We start from the raw sequence: 9966 nt of genomic DNA, 5'->3' as shown, positions 1-9966 counted from the left end.
ATGGTCGTCCTTCTGGAATTGTTAGAAACTATTAGAGCGGCATCAGATGCACTTCAAGAAGAAGGGATTGCCCTTGACTCGGCTTTTAAGCTCATAGATGACGCAGAGAAAACAATCGCAGAGCATCGTTCTGATGAGCATTTTCAAAAGCTCATAACAGAGGCCAAAGAAATAGCCAGACAAGCTGACCTGGATTGCAACTTTGCTGAGAAACGTGTCCGTCGCAAGAAAAGATTACCAGGCGAAGACGCTCGTGACGAACCACAAGATGCGATCACAAATTTCAAAACAAACGTATTTCTTTCAAGTATTGACACATGTTTAACCCAACTCAAAGAACGATTTGGCCAAAATAGAGAAATACTCACCTCATTTAACATTCTGACACCAACAGAACTTCTCAAAACTGACCCCATTGGTGATGAACTCAAAACTCTAACCGATACATATGGCCAAGAAATAAGTGGCGTTTTGCCGGACATAGATTCCCTTCAAACACCAATAGAGTTTGAGAATTGGAAGAGACATGTCATCAATCACAAGGAGGACATTTTTCCGAATGGATATGAAAAGGGAAATACAAAGGATTTATTCCAATATTTGTACATTACGCACTTGTGTCATACCTTCCCAAATGTATATAAACTGTATCAGATCTTTCTGACAATTCCAGCAACCACGGCCTCAGCTGAGAGGTCATTCTCCAAGCTGAAGATAATCAAAACTTATCGCAGATCTACAATGGCTGAGAACAGACTCAGTGGACTATCAATTCTCTCAATTGAAAGACAATTTGTTGAAAAAATCGACTTTGAAGAAACAATAGACATCTTTGCTAATTTGGGATGTAGAAGATTTCTTTTGTAGGAGATCCATCACGAACATTAATGAAAATTAGACTGACGACCCTTCGAATGGTAAGTTTCTGTTTGATTTATTGTAATGACCACATCATGATTAAAATACCCAGCAAATACAATAAAGCTAGCTTCAGACTCCGTGTATTGTACGTACAATATTGTATGCAACATATCTACGTTATTTAATCTATTGCCATTCTATTTCCAGTAATGTTTAAGTTCTAACGAATGTTTGATGACGAAAAATCGATAATATGTTACATGTAATATCTAGTAGAAATATATTATCGATTTTACGTCATCAAACATTCGTTAGAACTTAAACATTACTGGAAATAGAATGGCAATAGATTAAACAACGTAGATATGTTGCATACAATATTGTACGTACAATAAAAAGTCTGAATACTGCTTAATGTTCAGTTAAAATGTCGGGCTATAAAATCGGGGGATAGAATTATAATATTTAAAACACGTTGACCAGAAAAACATTGATGACGTTTTAAAAACATTTGTGTGTTAGCTGGGTATATAGTCGGATAATTGATTAATTTGCACAATGGTACCCATTTTCATTTATGAAAAGAATCATTCAATTATCACTCAGTGGCTTGCTGTGGATCCAGCCTTTTAATTTACGCATCAACAATTATGAAATATGTGTTTAAATTATGATGTCTTTAAAAGGGAGACGATTATACAATATTTACATTATGTAATGGTATCATGTATGTAGTAGGCCTATATTATGATATGTGTATGTATTATGTATACTGGCGCCGAAATGTACTAATTAGGCCCTACTAATACTTTTTACTTGATTTTTGATTATGTTGATAATTTTTGATTATGTTGATTCAACATTACTTATTTGTATGGTAGGCCTATTTAGGCACACCGGCGCACTGTGTAACCTATACGTGAATTATTTCAAACTTTTAAAGACTATATTAAATAGCAACTTTTCTCTTTAAAACATGTTAAAACATTATTTCCTTACCTTCTCTGGTAATTTTCACTCAATTTTAAAGGGCCCAAATACTATATATAAAGGTAAAAACATGCATGAAAAATGGCCCTCCACAACGCTAAAACCTCAGAGCTTCCGGGGGCTTCGCCCCCTGGACCCCTACCAGGGGCTTTGCCCCTGGACCCCACCAGGGGCCCTAAGGCGGGCCCCTGGACCCCACCCGTTGATCGCTCCGCTCGCTTCGCTCGCTACGCTCTATTTATCAATAATGTTTGTCGGTTCGTCACCAAAACTTGCCCCCCCAATATCCGAATCCTGGCTACGCCAGAGCCAAATGTTTGACATTTGATCTTTTTACTTGGGTTTTTTGTTTGTTTTTGAATCAGTCATGATGAGAGGAATACATCGGTATCTTTTATAATCGAAGACAGAATTATAGTTTGCATCTGACGTCATCTGTCAATCAAATTCGCCGGCACGATTTGTTCGCGAGTGTCGTAATGACGGAGTTTCTTAACGAGGCGGTAAAACGGCGTGCCTTATGTTTAATTTTGACCCTTCAAATTTACAAACCGTCTCAAAAGTTAGGTCGTAATATGAAACTTTCTTTCCGGAAGGCACCATGTCAACAATGCATGCCTTTGCACAAGTTGCTTTTTGCCTTGTCAAAATACCGCAATCTTCACCATTGTCTGCAATTCTTTTTCTGTGACGGCACCAGATGAATCAACCTTCCTTTTACGCGCTACTAACCAATCAAGGGTCATGGGGAGTTTGATTGACAGTGACGTCAAACGCATTTTTATTTAAAATTCTGTCTCAGATTATAACCAGATTTGCCCAACTTTGACTCATGCATAAGCAGCCATGATTTCTTTAGACTTTTGGTATAATGGTGTTATACCGTAAAAACTCGATAGTTAGCATATGTGCTTACTATCGAACTCTTTTAAAACATACAAACATGAAGAGCCCCATCCATACATTTGTTTTGTTTGTTTGTTTGTTTCTTTGTTTCTTCTTTATACTGGGTCCATATTCAGGGGAAAATTTAAGTATTCCCTGTTCTTCCATATGGCCCAGTTAGTTGTGTTATATACAAACCAGTGCAGTTGTGTTATATACAAACCAGTAAACCTGGGAATGTGTGTCTCAACCCTATTAGTTCAGTTGGTATAGTGCCGGACTTTGGTACAATTTCATGTTTTCAAAAGCTCTCGATAGTAAGCACATTATGCTAACTATCGAGTTTTTACGGTATGCATTGTGGTAACGTTTATTTGTCAAATTCTGCTTTACACAGAACACTGTATTGGATTTGAGGGGAAATAAAAGTAAATACATTAATATAATAACGACTTACACAAAGAATGTCGTATTGAAATAACAAATCTCTTTATTGAGAAAGTTCCACAGTAATCAACAGATAGGCTCAAATTCCGAATAATAATTCAACCTATAGATGAGGTGACCTCAATGTTTATCAACAAAGGCAAGGGACTGGTATCATCTTTATGCTTGAATGAACCCCATGCAACCACTACACTGTTTAATAGTCTTATTGTGATGTGGCGGGAGTTTTAAAAACACGAGCCCTGAACAAAATATGATTCGCGCGCATACTGCCAGGCAAAAAACAATGGAAATTGTGATGATGCGTGCGCATACTGTCAGGCATTGACGTCAGAAGTCACATCATCTATAGACAAGCAGCTCTGTACTCGCATTTCAGAGATCGCCGCGCCGGTTCGAATCCCACTTTTCTTTACTTCCATCTTTAATCATGTTAATTTAGGCCTGAAAAAAAAAAAAATTTGATTGGCGTAACCTGACCGACCATAAAAGTAGGCCCGACCCTATAATTTTTTTTTGCAAAGAAAGAAATAATAAATAAATTGATTAATTAAATTTTGAAAAAGTTCCAAGGCCTTTATCAAACGCAATTTACAGCTTTAAAAGTAAAAAAAAAAAGTGTTGTTTTTTAATGTTACGCCAATCAAACAATTTTGTAGGCCTTATCATTCAAACATAATTATACAGAATAGTATAATTCCTTGGTTCATCCCGTGAGCGTTTATTGGACTATTACAGTTGAAATCCATATTACTGGGAATGTAAATTAAATTTCAAATGGGGATAGGACTACCTGAATCCATTTGAAATCTACATCCCTTTAAGATTAAGGTCATGTCTTCCATAGGGGTGTATGGATTGCAACTGGAATAGCCCATTATATCGTTTCTCTATGGAAAGTGGAATTTGAAATATGAAAATAAACACTGTAAAATTCAAATATATAAACAATAATAGCCTATTTCAAGTTCCATTACCCTGTTTATTATGGGTGCAAGCAGGATCGCGTTTGGCGGAAAAATTGGCGGGCATCATTTTGGTTCTGTGTTACTTTGATAATTGTATAGATATATAAAAGTATAATGCCGTTTTTGTCCAGTAACATGTTTAAAATTATGCTTTAATCGTTATGTCATGGCATTTTGTTAACATTTTTTCCAAGAATGCTTTTCAACTTGATAACTGTTTTATAAAGATTATACATTTCAGTGTGGAATTGAAGTTATATAAATATAATTGTTATGTTTGTTCTTTTTGGCGAGTAAATAATCCTTAACGTCTTTCGTGAGCCATCTTCTTTTAAAGCTCCATGGCTTGCTTAAAGGCCCATTCAGTGATCCTATAGCGCAATTGTGAAAAAAATAATATTATTTATAAATTGCTTAAAGTGAAGGATAAGTCATTCGAATTGTCATTTGGTATTTTTGAAATAAAAAAATTGGCAAAAAACGAAGAAAACAGCAGTATTGACGAAGTTGAAGCCCCATTCAAATATATAGGCTACATACTGTCAGTATAGAATCATGTAAATGCCTTATAAATACAGCTTTCGGATGAACCACTACCAGGCTATGTTAGCCATGGCAATGACAAAGGTACCAAAATCCGAATTTTAATGATTTTTACTATCATCCGGATAAGCAAATCACTGAATGAGCCTTTAATGTCAAAGAGTGAAACCCATGCATATAGGCTGCACGCTGTTGTAGTTGAAATCCATACTCCCCCTCCATTTGAAATCTACACTCTCTGATTTACTGGAAATTCATAATGAGAGTTCTTTCAAAAGTGATGAGAATTTCCATAGTGTAAGGTCACGTCTTCCATATAATGGGTGTATGGATTTCAATTGGTATATTCCAGTAATCTGAAACCGACCACAGACAGGAAGATATAGTAAACACCTGTACAGTACATGTACCTTGCATCCGGGACCTTGCAGTCAGTTCTAGAAGAGCAGGGTGGCGACCCAACCCGTCTGCGATGGACCCCGTGGAAATAAGCTTCACATGAGGTTACCCAACCCGAACATATTCAAACGAAATTAGACTTTTGGAGTGGTCACTCAAATCACTGCAGAGCAAGTGTGCATTTCACTCTTTCATTGCGGACACTTTTAGACTGATCTCTCTTAAATTACCCGACTGAATATTCAATCAAAATGATTGATTTTTCAATCTTTTGCCGTCCCGAATTAGGGACAAATATTTGTTTTCGACTGCGTATATTCAGTCGGGTGATTTTAATTTTCAAAGTTTTACTTCAAAATAAAAGGAGTGATTTTCAATCATTTAGCGATTAAAGTTATAGGGGAAATCTTTTTCAATTGAATTTTCAGTAGGAATGATTGGATTGATTTCATTGTTTTTCAATCTTTTGCAGTCCCGAATTATAGACAAATCCTTTCTCAATTGAAAAAAAGATTGAAAATGTTCACTCTAAAAAGTTTGAAATTTCATTCCAAACATTGCAACACATGCCATTTGGCAGTATATTAGAAGTGACACATGATTGGATAGTGAAATCAGTCTACAAAAGAGTATCAGTCAAACTAAAAAAAAGCATTTCAATCTATTTTCAATCTATTTAGATTGATTCCTATCATCAATCGTTAAAAGATTGAAATTTTTAAATCGGAAGACTTCATTCAGGAGATCCATTGCCGTTTTCCTTCGAGGACGTAACACTGTGATGTTAGTAACATTGTTGTTACGTTCACCAACTCCAGCGAAACGTTTTACAAGTTCTATCTACATTAGTAAGTCCTAATTTAGGTCTCGTGTGAATCGCTTTAGATTGACAATGGAATCCACCGAGCCAACCCGATACGGATTGAATCGGTTTCATTATCTGCGCTGTCCTGTTAATTTCCCTTTCAATAACAGTTAGATCCGTTTTAGATCGTGTTAAGTACGGTAAAGTAGTCAAAGTATCTTTCTTGATGTCCTTCTGACCATCCAGAATAACGTGTGGGAAGCGCTGACTGTAATATCTTTCTGGTTTCTTTTGAAAATCGTGGAATGATGTGGGAGATACAATGAAACGAAAGGTCTTCAAGTTCTCGCCAACTTTATTAAGATGATTCTGATGTGAAGTGACAAGTTGTTGCGAATTCATACCATCAGTGGGAGGAATATCACCATTTTGCTCCAGTCCTGCTGGTACCTTTCTGTTTCTTGGCGATGTGCTCATTAATGGCTTCAGATGTGGAGTAATAGTAGCAGTACACACAGGTAGTTCACATAAATTAGTAGGTTCTCTTTGGCGCATCACTGGTGGCATATCAGTTTCAAAAGGGTGCTTTATTGTTGGAAATTTCACGATGCCATCGTGAATTCCATGTTTCCTAGGGCTGATATCCATTGTTGCATCTGGACTGACATTGTCAAGTTCGTGCTCCTTTGGTAACAGCCTTCTCTCAGATGGAATTGTAGATCCATCATGAATGTGTTCAACACGAATCCCCATCGCACGAGCTTTCCTTGAAAGCTCATATTGACTCAGAGGTCCTTTTCCACCTTTTAGCTTTTGTTGCTGGTTTACATGACTGGCATTATAATTTCCGCTGGAGTAATTAGCACTTGGATGCATTGTAGTTCCTTTAATCAGCGCCATTTTGATAATTTCAGGATTATCAATTGATAATGCTATTCCGTCAATATGCAATCCATCAGATATCCCTTCAGAGCTTGGGGAATCCGATACATTTGAGGTGGTTATGAAAGGTCCTTCATTAATGTCACCTATTGGTTTAGATGGCTCAGTTAAGACAACACTACATACGAGCGTCCAAATAAGCAGCTAGATGAAGGAAGCGTGCACATAACGACGGTGTCGACATGGTAGAAAACAGTGATCGCTCAAACTCTATGAAAATCGTTAATGCAGTTTCCGCCTAGATGAAAGAGAACCAAATCGAGCTTCCGATTAATAGAATGAAATGACGGATGGTGTGTTGATAACTTTAAGACTGGCCTCCTGATAGTTCATCGCTGGTATAGAAATCAAGCCTCAAATGTTAATTAACTTAAGTAAATAGATATGACATCTTTTTGCGTAACGGTAAAATTGATGCGACTACAGATAGGGCCTACTATACGCCAGTACATGTAGACACTGATAAAATGTTTCTATGTGTATGATCGATGTCACAGCGATCGTTAAAAATGTGAAAAGAAAAAAACAATCTTGGAGGCCACTTTGTATTCCGTTGAAAACACATCAATATCAACATGATATGTCGACCCATTAAGTTATACACTTTTATTTGGTCCCCCAAGTTGACAAAAAAATCAAGCTTCAAACTTAATAACCAGCATAAACACAAGTCCCTGTAGTCTCATTTCTCTCCAAATTATGTAAATAACATAATAATTATGAATGCATCAAGTCATATATAAGAGGATTTGTTTGAAATTTCAATATTATTTATAGTGTTTCCAGTACATTAATTACAACGGTTCGATACGGCCCAAGTCTCGATCGAGTTCGGGACGCCAGAGGTTGCTATGTCAACAAAGTGTCAAATCGATGTGGGAGAGATGACAGCAACTTTGGGAGGCATGCATGTGCCGTTATATATGTAGATTCATGAGATTAATTGAGTTATCGTCAACACACAGTGCTCTATGACCAATATATAACTTTATGCTCCATGAGCATGGTGAGCAGTATATTTTAATGCCACAAGAGCATTATAATTTTAGTGCTCCAGACGCACTATGTGTTGACAATTAGGATTAGTGCGCAAGGAGCATAGGGTAGTGATCTAGGAGTTTTATACATGCACTGCAAAAAAGTTGGTCAAATCTTTCTATACTATTTGGTTGGGCAAACTCTTTTACTTATTTGTTGGTCACGGCTTGCCCAATAATAGTTAAATCTAAATTCTTATTGGGCAACCTCTCATTTTGACCATTTATTTATTTTTATTTTACTATGAGAGGAGTAAAGTTGGTTTAGTTTTTGGCCACGTAATTTATATACGACTGTTGTGCAAAATAAATCACATCAGTTGGGCAACTTTGTAGTAAATTGCGTGAATTACAAGTTGTTGGGCAAAAAGATGTAAAATGTTGAGCAAAGTTTTCGATCATGCGCACTGTTGTCTTTTCATTGAACAACAGTTGGTCAACATTCGCGCGATTCGGTTCTGGAAAGCACATTTTCGATCTTATCGTAAAATGGCGGATGACATGGGTGCTGGCAGAGTGGGGGCTGGCACAGCTAATTGACACCTTTAAAGGTGAGTTTTCTCTAAATTAATTATAAATACATACATTATTACAAGGTGTTACTTGCCTCATTTCATTCTGACCACTGTGTATGAAAAAATACTGAGAAATTTAGTGAAGTAACACCGTGTAATATTGTATGTATTTATAATTAATTTAGAGAAAACTCGCCTCCCAATTGAAAAATATTTGCCCAACTAATTTGGCAAATATTTTGCTTAATAATTAAGCAATAAATAAACCAACATATGAACCAATAATGTGTAAAATGCCCAACAGTTTAATCAAATTTTGTCCAACAATTGGTACAATCAACTATTTGCCCAACAGTTTTATTAAATATTGCCCAACAATTAGTGAAAAATATTTACCCAACTATGTTGGTCAAATATTTTGCTTAACAGTTATGCCAAAATAAACCAACATATGAACCAATACTGTGTAAAAATGCCCAACAGTTTGTTCAAATTTTGAACAATAATTGGTAAAACAAATTGCCCAACTGTGTTGGGTAAATACTTTGCCCAATATTTGAGCAAGTTTTTGTAAACCAACTGTTGGTCATAATTTTTGTACAACTCTTGTTGGTCAAATTTTGACCAACTGTTTCATGTGTTGTATATAGACCAAACTGTTGGTCATTTTTTTGACCAACATTATTTGCAGTGTGCGTTTAGTGCTCCTAAATGCACACTATTCATTTTTTTCTGAATAGAATCTCTACTCATTTATTATGATCCGTAACTATTCATTTTGATGAGATATATTGTTCATTTTGATTAGGTATATTATCAAATTGAACCGACAATCTTATCAAAATAAATAGTTTCCGTTTTATTTTAACAAGTATAACTATTTAAAATGAAAAAAAAACCCTCATTATTTGACAACAATTATTAGATTATCCATTTCAATTTGAAAAGGTTCTGTTAAGGTGGTACTACACCTGGCAAATTTTGTGCATATTTTTGCATTTTTCTCAAAACTATAGCGTATTGGCATGATTGGTGACAAGTAAGATATGTATTATTATAGGGGCAAGGACTACAACTACTGCACTGGAAATTTTATTTCAGCACAGACAACTGTTGTGGAGTTACAGTAAAAAATGAGAGAAACCCAATATTTGATCAATAAATCAATAACTACTTGCCTTGAGTTGCTGAATTTCCAGTGCAGTAGTTGTAGTCTTTTTAATATACATATCTTAATTGTCACCAACACGCTGTAATTATTTTTTAGAAAAATGCAAAAATAGGCACAAAATTGGCCAGGGGTGTAGTACCACCTTAAGCCTATAGCCCCCTTGTCGGAGAAGACAAATTTTCAAATTTAATTTGTTGTAATTTTTGATAAGAAACTATTAATTTTTTATAAGAACCTAATCATTTTTTTTAATGACAAGACAATCTGATCAAATTTGATGAGTTCCTTGTCATTTTGATGAGAAAATCCGATCATTATTTTGAAGAGAAATCTGTTAATGTTGAGGAGAAATATGTTATGTCCCCTCGGAATAGTCATACTTGTCAAATTAGAATAGACTCTA

General features: G+C 35.8%; 1 protein-coding gene across 1 annotated transcript; it reads left to right on the top strand.

The window, feature by feature from the left end:
* LOC140163787 (zinc finger MYM-type protein 1-like) lies at positions 1 to 867 on the top strand. Its single transcript, XM_072187103.1, has one exon. The coding sequence runs from the start codon at positions 1 to 3 to the stop codon at positions 865 to 867; it is 867 nt and encodes a 288-aa protein (XP_072043204.1).
* Positions 868 to 9966: the final 9099 nt, after the last annotated feature.

The sequence above is a fragment of the Amphiura filiformis genome, chromosome 11 (assembly GCF_039555335.1).
Source record: "Amphiura filiformis chromosome 11, Afil_fr2py, whole genome shotgun sequence".
Lineage (NCBI taxonomy): Eukaryota > Metazoa > Echinodermata > Ophiuroidea > Amphilepidida > Amphiuridae > Amphiura > Amphiura filiformis.
Note: the sequence above shows the minus strand (reverse complement) of the source record. Positions and strands in the feature narration are given on the sequence as shown.